The sequence below is a fragment of the Heterodontus francisci genome, chromosome 41 (genome assembly GCF_036365525.1).
Source record: "Heterodontus francisci isolate sHetFra1 chromosome 41, sHetFra1.hap1, whole genome shotgun sequence".
Lineage (NCBI taxonomy): Eukaryota > Metazoa > Chordata > Chondrichthyes > Heterodontiformes > Heterodontidae > Heterodontus > Heterodontus francisci.
This window is the reverse complement of record NC_090411.1, coordinates 20,112,531-20,136,828: the sequence shown is the minus strand read 5'-3', so window position 1 is coordinate 20,136,828 and position 24,298 is coordinate 20,112,531. Positions and strand designations below refer to the sequence as shown.

The 24,298-nt window shown below is 43.3% G+C and overlaps 2 protein-coding genes across 2 annotated transcripts in view; one reads left to right on the top strand and one right to left on the bottom strand.

Annotated features, from left to right (window-relative positions):
• aco2 (aconitase 2, mitochondrial) overlaps window positions 1–22,305 on the bottom strand; it is a 47,122-nt gene extending 24,817 nt beyond the window's left edge. The window contains exons 1-8 of the mRNA XM_068019437.1: window positions 22,198–22,305; window positions 14,640–14,779; window positions 12,107–12,365; window positions 10,470–10,562; window positions 7,394–7,552; window positions 5,514–5,664; window positions 3,610–3,714; window positions 712–803 (exon numbers count right to left, since the gene is read on the bottom strand). Of these exons, the coding sequence (XP_067875538.1) occupies window positions 712–803; window positions 3,610–3,714; window positions 5,514–5,664; window positions 7,394–7,552; window positions 10,470–10,562; window positions 12,107–12,365; window positions 14,640–14,779; window positions 22,198–22,233 (1,035 nt within the window). The 5' untranslated portion in view covers window positions 22,234–22,305. The remainder of the gene's footprint in view (window positions 1–711; window positions 804–3,609; window positions 3,715–5,513; window positions 5,665–7,393; window positions 7,553–10,469; window positions 10,563–12,106; window positions 12,366–14,639; window positions 14,780–22,197) is intronic.
• A 289-nt stretch (window positions 22,306–22,594) lies between these two features.
• The window catches only part of phf5a (PHD finger protein 5A), a 36,612-nt gene continuing 34,908 nt past the window's right edge, over window positions 22,595–24,298 (top strand). The window contains exon 1 of the mRNA XM_068019438.1: window positions 22,595–22,727. Within this exon, the coding sequence (XP_067875539.1) occupies window positions 22,676–22,727 (52 nt within the window). The 5' untranslated portion in view covers window positions 22,595–22,675. The remainder of the gene's footprint in view (window positions 22,728–24,298) is intronic.

Below are 24,298 nucleotides of genomic sequence, written 5' to 3'. Positions count from 1 at the left end.
GCTCAGCACAGGGTAGGGATCAAACTTGGGTCTGATGGAGCCTGCACGGCTCAAATCTCCAATATGCGAAATGCATCAACAAACATAGGCTGAGCTACCACTAAACTGATAGACTAGTGGCGTTTACCTTTGCAATTGTCAACTGCTGGCCCCAAAATGATATGAAACAGTAGGCAGAGTAGCCATAGTACCATACAATAAAGATGGCATGATACCTGTAAGCCTTGGTCCAGTGGCAGCACTCTCATCTTCAAGTCAGAATGTTGTGGATTCAAGCCCCGCTCCAGAGGCTTTATCACATAATCTAGGCTGAGGCTCCAGTGCAGTACTGAGGAGTGCTACAGAGTCAGAGGTGCTAACTTTTGAATGAAAGCCTTCTCTGGTGGACCTAAAAGATCCCATGGCATCATTTGCAGAAGAGCAGGGGAGTTCTCCTGGTGTATATTTATCCCTCAACTGGCATTACTAACGATTATCTGGTCATTTATCTCATTGCTATCTTTTGGGATCTCGCTGCCTGTAAATTCTCTGGCACGTTTCCTGCATTACAATAGTGACCACACTAGGAAGTCCTGAATTGTGAAGTGTTACAGAAATACAAGTCTTTCTTTCTCAGAATAAGTGGTGGAAGGACTGAATCCAGTTTTAGAAGGTGGGCGCTACGAGGTTTCAGCTGGGTATTATTACCAGGAGCGGAAGAGGCTTCCTTACCTCAGTGAGGTTGATTTCAATCAGCTGATCGTATTCACAGCCCTCGTCAGGAACCAGCAAGTCTTCAAACTTATCAGCAAGAGCAGCGATCTCTGAAAATTGTGAAAGAATAAAAGATCTTTTAAAGAACTGCTCATTTGTAAACACCCAACTGGTTCAAAGCAGGAGTCTATTCCATATATTGATCACTGTGTGAAATGAAACCTTCTACTATCAGTACTAAATGTACCTTTTACTACACAGACTGCACCACCTTCTCCAGGATAATTAGGATGGGCAATAAATGCTGGCCTTGCCAGCAACTCACTCATTCCATGAACGAAAAAAAATGAACATGTGTCCCCTTATCCTAGTCTCACAATTTAAAATAATTTTCTGAATTTACCATTTCTCTGCTATTTACAATCTTCCATACCTCGAAATTGCCTCCCTGATGCCTTCTTTCAAGGCTGAAAATTCCAAATTTTCTCCAGTCTTTCTTCATAACCCAGATCTGAGACACTAGGGATCAGCCTGTGGCTCTTCTCTGCACTGCCTTTAAAACTTTTATGTCCCGATACCAGAACTGGACAAAGTACTCAAGTTGTGGTTTGACCAGAGTACCATTTTGATCACAACTTACTCTGACTCGAACATTTTATTGACTGTTGATCATTGCTCTGCATTGGTTGGACATTTCAGTGTCGAGTATACCAAGACTCCTTTCAACTTCACCGCAGCTATGTCAACGTCACTTGTAGAGCTGTTTTAGTTTCAGATTTCCAGCATCTGCAGTATTTTGATTTGGTTTCCTTCATGGAGCACACACTTTTCCCATCCTATGTGCAGTAGCTAATACTTATCTGTAGCAAATCTTAACCTGACTTTGTTCTGCTTACTTACATATTTTGTCCAAGTAATCCTGTAATTTCTGTGCTGCCCCCTCCAATTGCACTGAACCTCCTAGTTTGGTACAATCTGCAAATTTTGCCACTTCGCATCTGATTTCTGATCTAATGAGTGGTTCCAACCCTGATTCACTCACACCACTCAGTTGCGCCCCCACCCAGATGTAAGTGTCGTCTCCTACACCCTTCAACCAACTTATTATTGATACGTAGGTTTCATCCTGGATTCCCACACCTGAGTTTCACTTATAGCACTTCACTTGGAATTCTGTCAAATGCCTTTGGAAATCTAGGTACACCCTGTCAAAAGATTACCTGCAATCCTCTCAGGAGGGCACTTTCTTAATAAAGTCAGAGGTTGCTCAGCTGGAACCTGAATCCATGCTGTTTTATAATATAGTATTACAGCTGATAGCTGATTCCATAGTTTTACATGGGATTGAAATAACACGAATGGGTGTGTAGTTGTCTGTAGTCTGATCTGTTGTCCTCTTTGAATAAGGGCATCATATTGGCTAGTTGCCAATTGACTGGTTCCTCTCCAGTGATTCCCTCAATGACGGTCAATGCCGCGCTAATCTCCTTCCTAGTCTCCTTTAGCCCTCTGGGATAAATGCCATCTATCACAGGGAATGATGGACCCGATGCCTAGTCCATAGTCAGAGAGATGGTGACTTTAGAATTGAAGAGGACTCCAATGGATTGCTGGTATTCCAGGCTGTGTACAGAGAATCCCACCACTCAATTTATAATCTTGAATAAGCACTTACATAAAAATTCCCTGTTTGCTGGCTGAGGACAATGATATTGATGGACAGTTTCCAACTTAACCTTTCCCTCCCACATAAAAGCACTCAGTAGTTTGGAATGGCAGTGCAACTGTAATATTACTAGATTCAAGCACAATATGAAGTATCTGAAAGCAAAGGACAAAACTGAAGCAGTAACTCATTGCTGCTTCCTGCCTGATAGAAGCGGGCTTAGGAAATTATTTTCCTGTTTTCTAAATTTGGTGAAATCTCTTGGAGCTGCAGTTCTGGGGGGAAAATGTCTGCGCGGCAGGGGTGGGGGGTGGAAAAGTCTGTGCGGCGGTGGGAGGTGGGGGAAGAAGCATCTGCGTGTGTCAGAAACAGATTCAGTTCATCTCAGCAGATGGCACAGTGGTATAATCCATGGATCACAATGACATTTAAGGAATACTGGTCTCTCAATGTCATAAGTGAAAGCATTGACTCCCCCCATTTTGGTGGGGGAGGATGAAGAATCAGCAACACAGACAGGCTTGGAGGAATTTCTGAATTCAACAGTACAAGGGCACTGATTTAACATGCACAGTTCAATTAATAGCAGTCCATCGCAGCCCACACTGAGGCCAATTACAACATCCCAACTGTTGTTCAAGGCTAAGGTCAGCACAGAGCGAGACCCAAAGCCAAAGCATTATTACTTTGTCTAGCTCAGCTCCACGCTGGGTGATGAATTTAACTGTGGAATCATCAAAACAGCTGTAACTTAGAGACTTAATGATCTTTACTGATGAGAGAGAATCTCCATATAACACAGATAATGTGAGCACTGGGTAAATAAAGGGGAGGCGGGCAACGGTCTCAATTTACTGGATTCAGAGGGGAAAAGCTTTTGCCCCCAAAACAAATCTTGAACAACTGATGGTTTTCACCTGCACTAGTGTACTCAGGTGGCCATTCCATCACTGTTACATAAAGAAGCTCCTAACATACTCACCTTTCAGCCTCGTTTAATTTAAAGACACTCTGAATTTTAACTCATCCCTACAGAGGCTTCAATACAGCCTATCTCACATTGTGGAAATATATATCTGAGTTACCTGTTCAAGCTGAAGAGACCAACTTTCTCCAGTCTTCCCTCATAACTCACGCCCTATCACTTGTTTACTTTGGAAAACACTTTGAAGTACTATCTAATAAAATCTCAACTCAATCTGGTTGCAATTTTAAACAGAAAGTAAGTTACCTATTCTCGTTGGACCCACCTCCTCTGCCAGTCTTGTCCAGGTATGCCTTCATTCTGGAATTGTAGGGGAAAATTGAAGTGGTTGCACCAATCTCAGCACCCATGTTACAGATAGTACCCATGCCTGGAAAGGGAAAGAGGTTCAAACTGGAATTTCATGTTTTTGCTCAGTTAGCACCATATTTCTACCACCATATTTAATCTTGTGATTAAAAACCAATAGTTTTTGGGAGATGAAGGATATTAAATGACCATGAGAATGAGGAGATCAGAATTAGTTTGATGGGGCCCAGTACTCCCAATTTTACTGGCAGACCTAGTGCCTCATGGCTTGAGTCTCATAATCTTAGCTGACAATCCAGTGCCCTATTGAGGAGGTGTAACAATGGCACAGCTGCTACCTTCTGGATAATGTGTTAATCAGAGGAAAACATTAAAGAACTACTTCACGATTCAAAGAGCAGGGAGCTCTCCTAGTATCCTTCAAATATTTCCATTAACCACCACTACCAGAATCAGGTTAGCTGGTCATTTACCCTATTGTGAAAAGGATGCTTTATCTGCCGACATAACAATAGTTCCTTCTTAAAATTACAAATGGACTTTGCAAGTCATTGTTGAAGCAAACAGGATTCCACATTCTAACCTCCCTCCATGTAAGAAACTTTCACTAAAGTCCCCTTCAATTGAATTATTTTCTTGATCATCTGAAATTTGTGTCCCTCATTACCATCTCAGCAATCAATGGAAACTTGCTATCTTCCTTTATTTCACCAGAGTCCTTCATAATCTTAAAGGCTTCTATCAGGTCACCCTTCAGGCTCATCAATTCTAGCAAAAGGATCAAGTCTCTCCTCAGAACTATAGCCTCTCGGCCCTGGTAACATCCAATTGAATCTACACGGCTTCTGTTCCATTACTTTTATATACCCCAACATTTCCAAAATATGGCACTTTGTATTTCTCTGCATTGAACTGCATTTGCCATCTATCTGCCCCCCTGCTTGCCTATCTATATCCTTCTGCAATCTCACAAAGTCCATGACACAAATTGCCATATTTCCAATTTAGTGTCATTAGGAAATGTTGGATATTGTACCCTCAATTCTCAAGACCAGATTAAGTATATATATCTTAAATAGGTACAATTCCTACAAGAACCCTGTGGAACACCACTCACACTCACTACATCTTGCCAGTCCAAGAAACTTTCTCATGCCCTTACCCTTTGTTTTCTGCCCGCTACCCATCTCTCAATTTCACGTGCCATTAGCTTTGCTATAAATTTCAGGCAAATAAAATCTGGTTTGTATAGATTAATGCTGCACAGCATGATGCCTTTACCATAGGCCTCTGCTGCTCAATTGGCCACTTAAAAGCATGAAAAGCCACAGGGATTTAGCATCCAATATGTTGTCCCCACCTTCTGATAGAAGACTGCCTCCCTATTCTCAATATATGTGAAATTAATTTCTTTCCTTTGTCCCCTGAAGGAATTGCCCCTAGCTGGAGTTTGTGTCCACAGCCAATAACCCTCTGGTACCTCACCCAAATTGCCATTATCCATCAGCAGCAGGGAATGGTAACTATCGAATGGACTGCAAGAACGCCTTATAACTCACCCAAACCCATATCCACACATACACCCCTAATTCCTGTGGTCAATCAATTGTGCCGAGCAACAGGATCCCTTGCTGATTTTTCTTGAGGTAAGCTGATGAGTCAGGGCAAAATAATGCAAGGTTAAAAAGAATAGCATAGAAGACAAGGTAAATAAACTAGGGCAGGGATTAGGCGAAAATAAACATGAGCTTTAAAAGCCTGTAGATTTAGGAGGGACAGCCGAGGGGAGCAATATTGTAGACATACCATTATGATTGCCTACAGTAATCTTGTATTATAGTTAAGCTCTATCTTGTGTACCTGTGCAGGATATGGATTCCACGCCTGGCCCGTGATATTCTACTATTGCACCAGTTCCCCCTTTAACTGTCAAAATGCCAGCAACTTTCAAGATGACATCTTTTGGTGAAGTCCAGCCTGACAGATGCCCCGTCAGCTTTACTCCGATAACCTAAGCAGCAAACAAACAAAGTGTTTTATTTCACAACATTCTGAGAACCTCAATGCCCAAGAAGAAACCAGCTTCCATCAGAATTATCTCATTTATACCAGAAACAGAGGTAGGAGCAGACTGATTCAATCTTTGTTTACTACTGTAAAACAATCCAATTTGTGCGCACTATCCAATGCTGGTATGGAGACGACCCACATTAGGGCTGGGGTTTTAATTGTTACTGAATTTTGCATGTAGCACACACGGAAAGATATTAGCAAGTGACGTGGACTCCCTTAATCATCAAGAGTTGTATTTCTTCCCTTCCGTCCCCTTCCTCCAAAAGCACTTTCTGCGATATGGAGCCATGAACACCAAAGTGATCTTTGTATTGCAGTTAATTCCAATTCTATACCTGTGCAAGTTATGATTCCACACCATACCCGCAATATTCTACAATTGCACCTGTGGCCCCTTCATAAGAACGGGAGGAGGTCATTTAGCTCAAGTCTGTTCTGCCATTCAATTAAGAGCAGGGTTGATCTGTGACCTAACTCCACATATTCGCCTTTCCCCCTTAATACCATTGGTTAAGAAAAAAAATGATTAATCTCAGATTTAAGATTAATGATTGACCCAGACTCAATTACCGGAAGAGAGTTCCAAATTTCTACCACCCTTTGTGTATAGAATTGTTTCCTAACTTCACTCCTGAAAGGTCTGGCTCTAATTTTTCAGTTATATCCCCTAGTCCTAGACTCCCAACGTGCAGAAATAGTTTCTCTCTATCTATCCGATTAGTTTTCAAGATATTGAGGTAAACTATCAAATCACCCTTTTTAACCTTCTAAATTCCAGAGACTACAATCCAACTGTGTGTAATTTTTCCTCATAATTTAACCCTTAAAGTCCAGGTATCAGTCTGGAAAACCTACAGTGCACTCCGCCCAAGGCCAATATATCATTCCTAAGGATCGGTGCCCAGAACTAAACATAATACTGTCAGAGATATTGGCAGAGATCACAAGAATGCAAGAAATAGGAGCAGGAGTCGACAATTCGGCCCCTTGAGCCTGCTCTGCCATTCAATAAGATCATGGCTGAGCTAATCTTGGCCTCAACTCCACTTTCCTGCCTGTGCCTTATATCTCTCTCACCAGGATAAGTAGGGATACGAGAGACCCCAGTAATGGGTAGTTAGACACACAGAGACATAGAAACACAGAAGATTTACGGCACAGAAGGAGGCCATTCAGCCCACGCACAGACACACAATTCTAATTTCTCTTACCACTGAATTCTAATTCAGATGGAGAACCTCTGCAGCATGGAAGCTGCAAGAGGAATGCAACTGTGTGCTAGTATTTCAATGCAATGTTCCTGTGAAGAGCCTCTGGACATTTTACTGTGTTAAAGATGCTATGTAAATGCAAGTCGTTGTTGTATTTTTCCTGTCTCTGTCCAGTTTTTTTAAGCAGAGGCTGTACAACAGCCGCAACAGGATGCTGTCAATGACAATAAGAGAAGCCTTTGCAAGTTGGCGCTTCAGATTTGGCCTTCACCTGGAAAGGTGTGGAACACAGCAACGTAGATTGAGCCTGGTGACATTTCATTCCCCTCAGTAGATAAGCATCAACTGCAGGCAGGTCTCGACTTAAACCATGCCAGTGGCTGACAGGCAGTAATGGACAACTGAGTTTCTTAATCAGGACAACAGTACTTTAACAAATCAAAGTAGATATTTTACCTTTGGACACTTCAGCTCCCAAGGGATTCCTGCCATCACATCGACTGCATCCGCTCCTCCAACTCCAATACAGACGCCACCCAGACCACCACCATTAGGAGTATGGGAGTCTGTGCCAATCAGCAGGATACCAGGGTAAGCGTAGTTTTCCAAAATAATCTGTAAGTAAAATTACATTTATCAGTCCACAGTGGAGGATGCTATCTCAATGAACCATTGACTTTCTGCTCCGCACCATGCAAATTCCTTTCTAGAGTATAGTTCCACAGGAGCTGATCACCCTCCAGCATCTTGCTCCATGAGCTTCTAGTTAGTGCTGGGAGACTATTGAACAGCATCACTGTTGAGCCGAATCAATGTAACCACAAAAATGTACAGCACAGGAGACGACCATTTGGCCCATCATATCTGCTGGCTTTTTGCTAGGGCAAAACAAAGCTAATCCTATGGCCCAGCTCTCTCCCATAAGCTGAGCCTTAATCGGTTTCAAATATTTATCCGACTTTCCTGAAAAGATGAAAGCGTTTCTGACTCAACCATTCATTGCAGCAAAGCAGAAAATGCTTCTGACCTCCCTCCTCCCTCTCAGACGTTTAAATTGAAAACCTGAGCATTGCTGAAAAAGACAGACATGATGTCAAAGCTTTTTGTCTTACACTCATCAGGACAGACACAAGAATGCCAAATTTCAAAGAAAGCAACAATTTATACTGCGTGAGAAAAGGGTGCAGACTGGCTCGTAAGTAGACTCTGATTGGTCGAAGTGTTGCCATAGAGAATACTCCAGGGAACAGGGAATTGATTAACTCATTACTCCCCAATCAGAGGAAATAATCTTTCCCTATTCATTCTTTCAAAACCCTCCAAATTTAACCCTCCAAATCCTCTATTAAATCTTCCCTTAGCCATATTGTAAATAGCCCCTCCTTAAACTTTAGTTGCCCATTGGTGGGATTATCCCAATGAATCCCCTATGGTTTCTCTGGCTTTAATATCCTATTTATAACAGGGTGCCCAAAATTGCACTGACCGTGGCTTAACCAGTACTTCCCATAATTTTGTTACAGCTTTACTCTGGTACTCTACACTCCATTGATAAAACCCAAAATACTGTTGGCTATAAGCAAGTCCAAAACAAGGGGGCAAAACCTTAAATTTGAGCAAGGCTATACAGGGATGTCAGAGAGCAAATCTTCACACAAAGGGTCATGAGGTGTACAAGATTATGACGGGCCTAGATAGAGTAGACAGGAAGGGCCTGTTTCCCCTTGCAGGGGGCACAGATTTAAGGTGAGTGGCAGAAGGATTAGAGGGGACATGAGGAAAATCTTTTTCACCCAGAGGGTGGTGGGTCTCTGGAATTCACTGCCAGGAATGGTGGTGGAGGCAGAAACCCTCAATTCTTTTAAAACTTACCTGGACATGCACCTGAACTGCTATAACCTGTAATGCTATAGAAGTGCTATCTAAGTGCTGGAAGGTGGAATTAGATTGGGCGGCTAGTTTCCAGCCGGCACAGACACGACGGGCTGAATGGCCTCCTCCTTTGCTGTACTTTTTCTATGGTTCTATGGAGATCTGATATTCTCTTCCACCAGAAAAGCTGTTGATGCTTGTGGACGGAGGCAGTGTGGGGGGGGGTGGTGGTCAGCTACAAATGTCAAAACTGAGATTGATATATTTTTGTTACTCATGTGACTCCAGATCCACAGCAATGTGGTTGACTCTTACATGCCCTTGAAATGGCCTAGCAAGCCACTCAGTTCAAGGGCAATTAGGGATGGGCAAGAAATGCTGGCCTGACCTGCGACGCCCACATCCCATGAATGAATAAAAAAACATTAAAGGGATATTGGAACCAAGGTGGGTAAATGGAGCTAAGATACAGATCAGTCGTGACCTAACAATGGTCGAACAGGTTCAAGAGGCTGAATGTCCTCCTCCTGTTCCTATGTCAGTTGGGGTACCTGGGAAGTAGACGGAGTGCCATGCAGAAGTCAAGCAGACCACCACAAGTAAGAGAAACTAAATGGACACGTCACTCATTGCTCTCGCATGCCACTCAGTGAGTGATTACACAATAATATTCAGCAATTCGAGAGGTGCTTATCACTGTACCTGATGGAGGTAGAAGATACAATGCCAAAAACATTAACTAAAATATTCCACAAATGAAAACGATCAGTAGGCTCTGAATTTAATCTGCCAGTGCATTTACACCTAAGGGGCAATTCACATTTAAAGATCCACATATTTGAATTTCTGGCCTGCAAGTCTGAAATTCCTGATTGCCCAACCACTCGAACAGACCCCGTGGAGAGGTGCCTTGTCACAGGACTTTGGAGCAAAAGGCCCCAAGCACCATATGGAACTTGGTGTAATCCTGAACTTGGCAGTCTAAAGCTTCTGGGAATCCAGCCTTTACATGCTGCTCTACAGAGATAGGGGATGTAGGCTCTCACCTACAGTTCCCTACAATGCCAAGTGCCAATCCTGGCTGGACTGCCAGACAAGAGACACTAAGCCGAAGCAATGCAGCCCCTCACAAGGCGGAGGAACAAATTAAAGGCTGTTAATTAAAGCAGGTGGCACAGGCTAAACTGCTGAGGATGTGCTGCCCATCACCCTGCTGAGATCAAAGCTGCCACTGAGACATCCCATCTAGTCACGCCTTCCAGCAGGGAGATCCAATTTGTAGCAGTTACATGTTCATTTGTAAAATGGCACGGAGTAAAGTATCAAGTGTTAGCTGTTCATGGCTGAGATGTGCAAGAGTCAGCTAAAAGCCTTGGTGCTGCTGCGCTAGCAGTTTTGCCAAGGTGGCAGGTGATTTCATCCGAAGTGAGAACCATTTGGTAATTGCTTTTGCTCATAGCTGTATTTGGAAAGAATAAATTCTCGAAGACCTGCTCAACACTGGTTGGTTCACGCAATAAGAAACCAAGCTGTTAATTAATCTGCTCACTCTTGGGGGCAGGTAGAGAGAGAGGCTGAGAGTGAGAGAGAGAGAGAGAGAGAGAGGGGGGTGTGGAGCAAACTTTAAAGAGCGAGTGAGGATCCATCTTTATCACTTCACCTGGTGGATGATACCAGAGCCGGGTTTCCAGAATCCAACTCCATATTTCGCTGCTGACGTTGCCAAGAAATCATAAACTTCTTCGTTTATTTCCTACAAAGTAAAAAAATGACAGTTAAGTGATCAGTGTGAAAAGCAGGTTACGGAGATCAGTTGCTTGAAGTGATCTTACCAAGTGGCAAAAGCAAAATAATCACAAAGATATTAACAATTCAGGACAACCATTCCGCTCATTTTAGTTCATTCGAAATCTGAAGCTACAATTTGCTGTGTTAAATGTTTGACACTTTTACAAAAGAGAAAACAATCCAAAAAGTAGTTTGCAAATATGTAACTATGTGACAAATCTTTGATTATAAGAAACATCTATTTCAGCCACCCTTTTGTTCATAGATTCTACCTGAAGGTCAAATCAAACTTGCCTCGAGCCACATTTAGCCAAAGTTATTTGGACATATTGGGGGAGCGGGGAGGAGGAAGACAGAGAGAAAGGAGTCCTCATTCTAATTTGATTTATTCCCAGATCAAATTTTATTCTTTCTGATCATGGCTGATCTTAGGCTTCAATTCCACTTTCCTGCCTGCTCCCCATATCCCTCGATTCCATGCGAGACCAAAAATCTATCTATCCCAGCCTTAAATGTATTAAATGATGGAGCATCCACAACCCTCTAGGGTAGAGCATTCCAAAGATTCACAACCCTGAGTGAAGTAATTTCTCCTCAGCTCAGTCCTGAATGATTCACCCCTTATCCTGAGACTGTGTCCCCGTGCTCTAGATTCCCCGACCAGTAGGAACAATCTCTCAGCTTCTACCCTATTCAGCCCTTTCAGAATCTTGTATATCTCAATTAGATCGCCTCTCATTCTTCTAAACTCCAGAGAATATAGCCCCAATTTACTCAGCCTCTCATGATAGGACAACCTCCTCATCCCAGGGACCAATTTAGTAAATCTTTGCTACACTGCCTCCAGTGCAAGCAGATCTTTTCTTAAATGTGGAGACCAAAACATTACACAATATTCCAGGTGTGGTCTCACCAAAGCCCTGTACAATTTTATTAAGACTTCTTTATTCCTGTACTCCAATCCCCTTGCAATAAAGGCCAACATGCCATTTGCCTTCCTAATAGCTGCTGCACCTGCATCTTAACTTTGTGTGTTCCTTGTACGAGTACCCCCAAGTCTCTCTGGGCATCATCACGTATCAGTTTCACACCTTATAAAAAATATCCTACTTTTCTATTTGTACGACCAAAATGAACAACTTCTCACTTCCCTATATTATACTCCATTTGCCATCTTGTTGCCCACTCACTTAACCTGTCTATAATAATGCGATGGGATCAAGGTGATGGCTGGAAAAGGCTCAACTCACAACATCTACCCAAAAGAAAAAGGGCAGAGAGAAAAACAGAAGAGACAGAGACCAAGGGAAGATAAAGCAGTTTGGAAAACAGAAGCTGAAGAGAAGATGCAGAAAGAAACAGCAACATGAAGACAATACAGACCATATTCTCTGACTAACCGTGCACAACACTAAGGCTGTGAGCTGGTGTGCTAGAAGTATATTTGCATTTAAATAGCATCTCATCGAACCATCAAAACACCTCATAGCGCTTTACACAACAAATTACCTTGGCTCTTGCCAGATCTTTGTCTCCGCCAAGCTGAGCCTCGATTAAATGATCACAGTGGATTGTAGATGGCACAGCAACTCTGGACAACCCACTACTGATGAACTGAAGCATGGCCATCTGAGCCGTGGCATCCTGCATTGCCACCCGGTCAGGTCGGAGACGCAGGTAAGTCTTCCCACGACCTATCTCCTGGTTTACAGGGTCATCAAGGTGACTATACACAATCTTTTCTGACAAGGTCATTGGTTTGTCCAGCCTATTCAAGGAGGCAAAATTAAGTGTAAATTGTGAAAACCAACTGAGTATCCCCATTAATGCACAGTGTTTTTTAAAAAATCAAGTACAATTGTTTTGTGGTTTTAACACAATAGCATACACTTCATTTATAGAATTCATCCATTGCATTACACAAAGGGATCCAAGACTAAGTAAGGTCCTCAGGTGAAGCAGGGTTAGAGGCCAGGAGGTAAACAGACCAGGGCATGCAAACATAATTCAGTCCAGATTCTCAAGACAAATAATATTGTTCATTCTTAATATGTTGCCATTATAAACTCCTATATCCTCATCTAAACTGAAAACTGCCTATTCTGCACCACCACAGGGAAAAGGATATAATTACAACATACTTGACATGTTTACATGGGTAGTTTCCATTATAAATGTTGACATAGGAAATGCATTTTTAAAAAAAAAGATTACTACTAATTGATTTTACTACAGCATCGGGGACCAACAACAGAGACAAGCAGTGGCACTAGCACATTGAAAGAAAGGACTGCCTTTGTATAGCTTCTTTCACATCCTTTGGACATCCCACAGCATTTCACACCCAATAAATAGAAGCATAGCTGCTATGATTATGTCGGTAAACAAGCTAACCCATTTATGCATAAATTTCTATGAACATTAAATTAGATAATCAGTTAAAAAGTATTTTGGTGGTGTTTTGGTTAAGAGACACCACAGAAGCTTTCCTCTTGTTCTCCAAATCGTGCCATGGGATCTTTTGCATCCACCTGAACAGAGAGAAGGAGCCTTGGTTTAATGCTTCATCCGAAAGACAGCACCTCTGGCTATGTAGTGCTCCCTTAATACTGCACTGGAATGACAGTGAAATCAAGTTCTGGAGTGACAATTGGAAACACCTGAGTCAGAAGTTAGAGTGCTACCATTGAGTTGCACTTACCCAATGTCAGTACCCTGGTAGGTTTCTGTTATGTCAAATTTTTTCTTCTTCTAGATGTCCAGACTTTTTGGCCAAGCAAGCAGGCAAGTGCCACCTTGGCTCAGCTGGTAACACTCTTGCCTCTAACACAAATAGCTGTGGATCTGAAACTTGAGCAGTGAAACACTAAGGGTGTGTTACTTTGGTCATGGCACTGTCTCACAAAAAGGTGTTAAACCAAGTTCCATCTGTCAGTTCCAGTGGCTCAGGTAACTATCAAAAATTTTGTGGTTATAGTTGAAGAGCAGGACGTTCCCCTAGTGCCCTGACCAACAATCCTCCTTCAACTATCACCACTAACAATAGGCAAACGGGCCCTTGGTCTCATTGTTTGAGCGATCTTGCTGTGGGCAGAAGGGCTGCCCTATTGGCCTACGTAACAGCTGTCAAGGCACTTCCAAGTAGTCCATTCGTATATAGTATAGCATGGAGAGGTTTGAGAGATGTGATAATGCTTCTGCCAATGGCAGTCTGCAGTAAACTATTGAGTGTTAAGTAACAACGGTAGACAGGAAAAAGTTTACCAGCGTGCAAGCTTGGCATCGGGAGCTTACACTCCATTGCACCATGAAAGAGGTGGTTAGGGAGTCTTCTCTGTGATTATCCCCGTGCAGACTTCTTGGCAGCAATGTGGCACTGAGGAAAGGTTAGCTCCCAAAGGTAGGAAAAGGAGTCCAAAAAAAAAGGCTGAGTATCCCAGTTCATACCCAGTGTGCATCCTTACAGCTACAACTGGAAGTGTGACCAGGCTAAGACTACGAAAGAGGTGAAATACAGGCGTTTGGATCTCAGTTTCCAGTTTGCTGGTACATGAAAGTTTAAATATTTACAGCAGAGAAACAGGCTAATCAGCCCAACATGTTTAGGTCTGTTTATGCTTCACACAAGCCTCCCCAACCTTACTTCATTTAACCCTAGCAATATGTCCTTCTATTTCTTTCTCCCCTGTGTTTATCTAGTTTCCTCTTAAATGCACCTACGCTATTCCTCCGAGTGTTCCGGTTTCCTCCCACATGCCAAAGACTTGCAGGTTGATAGGTAAATTGGCCGTTATAAATTGCCCCTAGTATAGGTACGTGGTAGGGAAATGTAGGGACAGGTGGGGATGTGGTAGGAATATGGAATTAGTGTAGCATTAGCATAAATGGGTGGTTGATGGTCGGCACAGACTCGGTGGGCTGAAGGGCCTGTTTCAGTGCTGTATCTCTAAACTAAACTATTCACTTCAATTACTCCCTGTGGTAGCGAGTTCCACATCCAATCTGTAGTCTCTGCAAATCACTGAAGATACTTTGCTTGTACCTTTTGCGAACAATGTCAAAGTTCTTCTGCAGCGTCTCATAATCGACGTACTCGTGGGGCTCAAAGCGGCTCATGGATACTTGGGCTCGCCTGCACACAGTGGAGAGGTGGTACCTCCGGGCGCCATGGCCCAGGGCTTGCTGCAATAAATGAAAAACACTGATTATGGAAAGCACACAAAAAAAGCAAGTTTAATTTGAACTGCAAGGGCAGGCAGGTTGATTGCAGATGCATTTCAATCTGGCCATGCATGTTCCATGGCAGATTTGGTAAATATGTCACTACACAGGCAACAGTAAAAAGGTCAGGCAGCAGGGAAGTCAAGAGCCAAGGTCAGTTAGGGTTAGAACAGTATTTATCACGGGTCTCGAGGGGTTCTGGAAGACTATACAAAATAGTCGCTAGGTAGTACAGCACTTGATCATTGCCGAAAAGAAAAAGGCATGCTGTCAAAGCTTTTTGTCTTACACTCATAACAGACACAAGAATGCCAAATTTCAAAGGGAGCAACAATTTATACTGCATGAGAGAAGGGTGCTGATTGGTTGGCAAGTGAACTCTGATGGTCGAGGTGTTGCCATGGAGAACGCACCAGGGCCGTCACAGGCATAATGGGCTGAATGGCCTCCTTTCGTGCTGTGCGATTCTATAACTTTCCTTATTTAACCCAGTGGTGCAGAAGGAAATTATACAGGTCCTAATCCCACCCCAACTAAGCTCAGAACCTGGGACCTTCCTGTACTATAATACTCAGCTGCTCAATGGCTAAGCTGTTTGAGCTGGGACGGAAGAATTCGGCCATACTCTTGCAATCCACCACCTTTAGAAATTAGTCAACTTGATTATTGTATAGTCAACCTCACAGGTACAGAGAATTCAATAGACAATAAATAAGTCAGGAGTTTAAAACAAGATTCATTGACTGGTGACTCAGAATGTCTCAAATAAATATATAGCCTGTAACTATTATACTGAAAGGGGACATATTGCCCAGTCTTCCTTGGAACAGGAGTTAAACAAAATTCATCACCATACCAGCTGGCTTGAAGATGAGTATAATTGGGAATATACCTACACAAATCTTTAAAGGGGAAGACTGTTAAAAAGGCATCTGGTATCCTTGACTTTATAAATAGAGGTTGGGGTACAAAAACAAGGAAGCTATGCTAAACATTTATAAAACACTGGTTAAGTGGCAGCTAGCCAATTCTGCACACCACACTTTAGGAAGGATGTTGAAGCCTTGGAGAGGGTGCAGAGATTTACTGGATTTGCATCAAGGATGAAGGGAGACTAGAGAAGTTGATATTGTTCTCCTTAGAGCAGAGAAGGTTATGGGAAGATTTGACAGAGGTGCTCAAAATTATGAGGGCTTTTGATAAAGCAGATTGGGAGAAGCTGGTTCTTGTGGCAGAAGGGTTGGTAACCAGAGAACACAGAATTAAGGTGGTTGGGATTTTTAAAAAAAGAGGCGACATGAGGAAATAACATTTTCCCAGTGAGTTGTTGTGATCTGGAATGTGCTGCCTGGAAAGGATGATGGAAGCAGATTCAATACTAACTTTCAAAATGGAATTGGATAAATACTGGAACTTTACCCTGAATCCTGGCTCCCGACAATTCTGAACGGGTTTAAGGAGGATCCCAGTGAAGAGACTGCGGGTTCTGGTAAAGGGAGCCACCACCAAGAAGGAGCATCATATCTAAATGCAGCCAATGGTGGATTCAGTGCATGCAGCAGGGAGCTGGCACCTTCCAGAGCAGGCTTTCACTGCTGAAGTTCAGCAAGGGGCGAGCAACGACTTTTAAGGACAGGTAACAGTGAGGTTACTGAACTGCTCGAAATGGTCGGTGCACGTAATACAGTTTACATGGCACCTTCATAATTAAAACCTATGGCAAGAGTAAATGGTTAGCACAGTTTGTCCAACATAGGCGGAGACAGTGTAAGTGCTGGGTACTGTTCAAGCATTCAATGTTGGCATAGTGCCTATTTAAGTGTTCAGGCTGCACAGTAAATAACTAACCCGTGAATATTTTTGGTGACAGCTTGTTCTTTTCCTGGTTAAAATTTCCTGTGCCTTTGGAATGACACAGTAGGTTGGTCCATGCTTAACGGAGGCAAACAGACCCAGAAAATGTCACTACTTTCAATCCTCCATCTGCTGTGAAGCAACTGATGTCAGCAAGGCAGCATTAGGAGCAATGTATCCTTTAATTTTTCTTTGGAGTGCGCGGCCCCTTTAAATTTTTTGATGGTCGCCCACACTTGGCAACTTAATTGGCACGGATTTGTGCGTGGCCTGCATGGGAATTTTTGGGTTTCTGCACAGCCTAGAGAGAACATTGATTAGGAGCTACGGTTAGGATCAGCACCCCCGGGCTAAGGTGTGGACAAAGAAACAGCCAGGTTCCTGCAAGTAAGCAGCAGTATGTTAGTGTACTGGTTATGTTATTGAAGGAAGGAAGGAAGACTTGCACTTATATAGCACCTTTCATGACCACCGGATGTCCCAAAGCACTTTAGAGCCAATGAAGTACTTTTGAAATGTAGTGGCTGTTGTAATGTGGGAAACACAGCAGCCAATTTGTGCACAGCAAGATCCCCAAAACAGCAATGTGATAATGACCAGATCATCTGTTTTTTGTGTTGTTGATTGAGGGATAAATATTAGTCAGGACACCAGGGAGAACTCCCCTGCTCATCTTCAAAATAGTGCCCTGGGATCTTTTACATGGGAGGGCAGATAGGGCCTCGGTTTAGCGTCTCATCTGAAAGATGGCACCTCCGCCAGTACAGCACTCCCTCAGTACTGCACTGGAGTGTCAGCTTAGATTGTTGTGCTCAAGTCCTGCAGTGGGGCTTGAACCATTTCTAACCCAGGCGAGAGTGCAACCAACTGAGCCAAGGCTGATTAGAAACAACAACTTATATTTTTATGAAGCATCTTTAACGTTATTAAAATGTCCCAAGGCACTGCACAGGAGCATTATAAAACAAACCATGACACTGAGCCACAAAAAGAGAGATATTAGATCAGATTACCAAAAGCTTGGTTTTAAGGAACATCTTAAAGGAGGAAAGCATGTTGGAGATGCAGAGAGGTTTAGGGAAGGAATTCCAGAACTTGGGGCACGGCCACCAATGATGGAGTGACTAAATTCTGGGATGCACAAGAGGCAAATTAGAGGAGCAGTGTTATTTTGGAGGGTTGTGGGGCTGGAGGAGAGCACAGAGATAGGGAGGGGTGAGGCCATGGAGGGATTTGAAAACAAGGATAAGAATTTTAAAATCAAGGTTTTGCTTGACCGGGAGCCAGTGTAGGTCACAGGGGATGATAGGGAATCGAGACTTGATGCGAGTCAAAACACAGAGACCTGGACTATCTGAGAGAATGCATTCAAATACCACCATGCCAGTTTGAGAATGTGAATTCAGTTTGAAAAAGAAAATCTGGAAATTAAAAGTTGGTATGAGAATGACCACAAAGCTATTAAATTGTCAAAATCCCAACTGGCTCACTCATGCCTTTTAGAGACGGAAACCTTCCATCCTTACCCAGTCTGGCCCATGTGAAACTCCAGTCCTAACCCAACATGGTTGACTCTTAAGCCTTATTGAATTCTTTGAAGATGTGACAAAACACGTTGAAGGAAGAAAGAGCAGTGGGTGTGGTGTATATGGATTTTAGCAAGGCATTTGATAAGGTTCCCCATGGTAGGCTCATTCAGAACGTAAGGAGGCATGGGATACAGGGAAAGTTGGCTGTCTGAATACAGAATTGGCTGTCCCATAGAAGACAGAGGGTGGTAGTAGATGGAAAGTATTCAGCCTGGAGCTCAGTGACCAGTGGTGTTCCGCAGGGATCTGTTCTGGGACCTCTGCTCTTTGCGATTTTTATAAATGACTTTGATGAGGAAGTGGAAGGCTATTGTAGGTTGCCGATGACACGAAGGTTGCTGGAGTTGTGGATAGTGTGGAAGGCTGTTGTAGGTTGCAACGGGACATTGACAGGATGCAGAGCTGGGCTGAGAAGTGGCAGATGGAGTTCAACCTGGAAAAGTGCGAAGTGATTCATTTTGGAAGGTCGAATTTGAATGCAGAATACAGGCTTAAAGACAGGATTCTTGGTAGTGTGGAGATACAGAGGGATCTTGGGGTCCATGTCCATAGATCGCTCAAAGTTGCTACCCAAGTTGATAGGGTTGTTAAGAAAGCGTATGGTGTGTTGGCTTTCATTAACAGGGGGATTGAGTTTAAGAGCTGCGAGGTTATGCTGCAGCTCTATAAGGCCCTGGTTCGACCACACTTGGAATATTGTGTTCAGTTCTGGTCGCCTCATTATAGGAAGGATGTGGAAGCTTTAGAGAGGGTGCAGAGGAGATTTACCAGGATGCTGCCTGGACTGGAGGGCATGTCTTACGAAGAAAGGTTGAGGGAGCTAGGGCTTTTCTCATTGGAGTGAAGAAGGATGAGAGGTGACTTGATAGAGGGGTACAAGATGATGAGAGGCATCGATAGAGTGGATAGCCAGAGATTTTTTCCCAGGGTGGAAAGGGCTATCACCAGGGGGCATAATTTTAAGGTGATTGGAGGAAGGTTTCGGGGAGATGTCAGAGATAGGTTCTTTACAGAGAGAGTGGTGGGTGCATGGAATGCACTGCCAGTGGTGGTAGTAGAAGCAGATACATTAGGGACATTTAAGCGACTCTTGGATAGGTACATGGATGATAGTAGTATGAAGGGTATGTAGGTATTAGATCCTAGAGTAGGTTAAAGATTCGGCACAACATCGTGGGCCTGTACTGTTCTATGTTCTTAACTGCCCCAGCAACTCTGTTCCACCAACACCTTCGCAGGACAACTAGGGATGGGCAATAAATGCTATCACCCATGAGCTGAAATGAATAAAATGAACACCATTGAGCAACTCTGGCTGGAATGTGCACCAGTGAGAGAGGGAAGGACAGGATTTTGATGCCAAACAGCAACAAAACTCAGTACCTTGGCTAATACATTAACAGTGACCAATTCAGCAAGGTAACAAAGGATGCCTAGCACTGGTGGAAACAACTCCCTATCAATGAGTCATGGTGAATGTAGAGTTGATGGAACCCCCTTTCCCAAGCAAAGAATGAGAGAGAGATGGCTCAAGACTGAGAGAACCATTTCCTCTGCAAGGAGTCAGAGAGTGCCACAGTGATGCTGCTCCATCAGCAATGAGGCATGGTAAGGATAGAGGACAGTGCAAGGTGATGCCTAGAACAGCGTTTTTTAATTAAATTCTAAACAATGACAATTTTTTGGATCAAATAAATGTCAAAGGACGTTGATATTGACTGAACATCTGCCATTTCGAAGCCTGTTTTTGTACAACTGGGGCCAGCCAGCTTCCACATTTGAAATAGTTTTTAAATTTATACATTTGGATTCACTTCCAACACACAGAAATCAAAGTAATCAAATACATGATGCACCTGGTTAACTCCCAGTCTGAGCCATCCAAGCAGAAGCTGTGGTCTAGTCTGTGGCCCAAACTCCATGACCATCACCATTCACTCCGATATGATAAATGATTGATATTTGACATGTCAGTCATTTTTGCTAAGGTTCAGGACAACTCACCCATTTTTGACAAGTGAGTCTGAGCCAGAGGCTCTTTAACCTGTGAAGCGGGAGGGGGGGGGGGCGGGGGAGAGAAAGAGAGAGCAAGAAAAACCTTGCCCTCCCTCTGTCCTTGGTATCACCTTAGTTGTTAATTTTCTGTCTCATGCACAGTTTGGCACATTGCCAACATTCTCTAATACAAAGCAAATCATGTATTACATTTGTGAAAAAGATACCATGGCAGTTAGCCAAACACCCTTTCCTTATGGTCAGAGTTCGGCATCACAGTGATAAAATAGTAAATCAGGCTGAAGGTCAATTGTGTAGGCTTTAGGCTTTCTAGTTGACAAGCTGTACAAAGTGGATCTTAAAAAACACACCCACAGAATGCAAGAGGCCATTCTTCCTTCCCCCATAATTCCTGATCTGTCCTACACTTGAAATTAATGTAGGGGAGAAAGCAAATAAAAGTTTGGCACATCTCCATAAAAGGAACAATGATCATACAATCAACATAGATAGTATTCAACCTCGCTCTCGTACCTATATATTCACCCATCTCTAGACATGAACCTAGCTCTAGACAGGCAAAAGCCTTTCCACCATCTACATGGCATAGGTTAGCGGTGTGATGCAATATTCTCCACTTCCTGGATGAGTACAGCTCCAAAAGTACTCAACACAATTGACAACAAAGCAGTGCACTTGATTGGTACCAAATTAAACATTCACTCCCTCTACCAACAGCTCACAGTGGCACACAGGAACACCACCATCTGCAAGTCACACACCATCCCGACTCGGAAATATATCACATTTCCTTCATCGTCACGGAGTCAAAATCCTGCAACACCCTCTCTAACAAAACTGCGGGAGCACCCACACCACACAGTCTGCAATGCTTCAAGGTGGCAGCTCACTAACCCCTTCTCAAGGGCTAATAAAGATGAGCAATAAATAGTGGCCTTATCAGTGACGCCACATCCCAAATGAATAAAACATTTTTATAATCATTTTTTTTTAAATTGAGATTATATGGAAATAACTATTGAACACCAGGAACTCGATCTGTTCTGTACAACACCTTTGGGAGATCAGACAACCTTGCCAACTCTTCCAGTTCTGGTAAATGGGCTTCGAACCAAAGCATTAACGTGTCCTTTCATGCATTGAAGAATGTGCAGTCATACATGTTATTGAAAGATACAACACAGGAGGAGGCCATTCAGCCCATCGAGTCTGCACCAGCTAAGGAGCAATCCAGTTGGTCTACCACTTCCTCATAACCCTGCAACTTTCTCTCTTTCAAGTATTTATTCCATTCCCCTTTGGAAGGCTACGGGCTTTATAGAATTTTTACGAGTATTTTGCCTACCAAATTCATCAAATCAATTCATCTATTTTCCCATGAAGACAATCATTAAGTGACCTTACAGTCTTATTTTTAGCATTACTCGCTTCTTGTTGACGTAACTGTAGCAATGGAAACAAAACCACGGTCTTAAACTGGGCAAGCAGTTGATAATAGAGCTGTGTCCGCTAATTGTTGACTACATTTAAACACACGAGTATAGTCTGTGCCAGAATAGAACAGGACTGGTGTAACCTTGTTGTCACCTTGACACTCCAGAGCAAACCGGTGCCCTTCGATATTCCACACCCCCAAGTTTTTCTTTATTTTTAACTCAAATCTTTTATCCCCAAAGAACTGAAAACCCCAAGCGGCTGCCCCGGGCCAATGTACCGGTTGCTATGGGGATTGAGCTGCTTTAAACACGGGCCATTTAAAGCAATCGGCAGTGACCGGCTGAAATTTGAAAACGCTAGAGTTAGCGGTACTGCCTCCACTTGAGTCTTTAGAAAGTGGCGGCTGCTACTGCAGTGGCTTTCGCCAGCTCCGCCGCTAACTCTGCCCGCTTGTTTGAATGGCCGTTCAGCCGCAGTCTTTACCTGAAGCCCGCGGACGGACAAGATGCGCGCCGCCATTTTGTTCACTGACAAAGATGCCGCATGAAGATGACGTCACAGGGTCCTCATTTAATAGACATGCCAGGTCCTATCTGCTGAAATATTATTTGACATCGCTGACCCTTAACAATTAAATTGAAAAAACACACTTTATGAATATAAACAATTATATATAAAAACATTGTATCTAGTATCTTGTGAATTTGTACTGTGAGTATATGTTCCTTAAACTTTACCCTTACATGTCCTTCCACCGGATGTGACGACAGATAAGAGGACTCGTCCTTGTCATACAATAAAAGTTTGAGTTTGTAATTTAATTTGTGGAGGTTATTATTTAAAATGCATTGAGATATTATTTCTTTCACTCGCGTTGATTTAGGGCTTTTTGAATTAATAAGCAGAGGTCAAAGTTTAAGCGGATGTGTGTTCGGGCTGTTGGTGGCGGTTGGAGTGAGTGATGGCGAAGCATCATCCTGACCTGATCTTCTGTAGGAAGCAGGCTGGTGTGGGTGAGTTAGTGACAGAGCTAGGATATTCATGTACATTATTGGCAATGGAAGTTCTTGTGGGAAGAATAATTAACCGGCAGAGTTGTAATACCAAGCCATGTGGGACCAGTAGGAGGCTTCTCCACCCACAACCCCACCTTATCTATTCCCCAACCCCTCCCCCCTTCCGACTCTCCCATATCCCCATAGTGATCCTTAATTCCCACCATATGCACTGGCCCAGTCTGGGGGCTTGACTGAAGTCAGTTTTCCCGTGTGGAAGTACTGGCGCTGTCAATTACCTGTATTTAACGTAACTGGTAGAAGGATTAGTGAGGAATTGAGAGAATTTTTTCATCCAGAGGGTGGTGGGTTTGTTGGACTCATTGCCTGAAAGAGGCTGAGGCAGAAACCCTCAACACACTTAAAAATACTTGAGTATGTCCCAGATAGGATGTATCCCAGGCTGTTATGTGAGGCAAGAGAGGAGATAGCAGGGACTCTGACACAAATTTTCAAATCCTCTCTTGCCACAAGAGAGGTACCAGAGGACTGGAGGACAGTGAATGTGGTACCATTATGCAAGAAGGGTAGCAGGGATAAACTGGGTAATTACAGGCCGGTGAGTCTAACGTCAGTGGTAGGGAAACTATTGGAAAAAGTTCTGAGGGATACGATGAATCTCCACTTGGAGAGGCAGGGATTGATCAGGGATAGTCAGCATAGCTTTGTCGGGGGGAAATCGTGTCTAACAAATTTGATTGAATTTTTCGAGGAAGTAACTAGATGTGTAGATAAGGGTAGGGCAGTTGATGTAGTCTACGTGGACTTCAGTAAGGCTTTTGATAAGGTCCCACATGGGAGATTGATTAAGAAGGTAAGAGCCCATAGGATCCAGGGTAATTTGGCAAATTGGATCCAAAATTGGCTTAGTGGCAGGAGGCAGAGGGTGATGGTCGAGCGTTGTTTTTGCGAATGGAGGCCTGTGACCAGTGGTGTACCTCAGGGATCGGTGCTGGGACCCTTACTGTTTGTAGTGTACATTAATGATTTAGATGTGAATATAGGAGGTATGATCAGTAAGTTTGCAGATGACACGGAAATTGGTGTCGTAAATAGTGAGAAGGAAAGTATTAGATTACAGGACAATATAGTTGGGCTGGTAAGATGGGTGGAGCAGTGGCAGGTGGAATTTAATCCTGAGAAGTGTGAGTTGATGCATTTTGGGAGGACTAACAAGGCAAGGGAATATACAATGGATGGTAGAATGCTAGGGAGTACAGAGGGACCTTGGTGTACTTGTCTATAGATCACTGAAGGCAGCAGCACAAGTAGATAAGGTGGTTAGGAATGCATACGGGATACTTGCCTTTATTAGCCGAGGCATAGAATATAAGAGCAGGGAGATTATCTTAGAGCTGTATAAAATGCTGGTTAGGTCACTGTTGGAGTGTTGTGTACAATTCTGGTCTCCACATTATAGGAAGGATGTGATTGCACTGGAGAGATGCAGAGGAGTTTCACCAGGATGTTGCCTGGGCTGGAGCATTTCAGCTATGAGGAGAGACTGGATAGGCTGGGGTTGTTTTCCT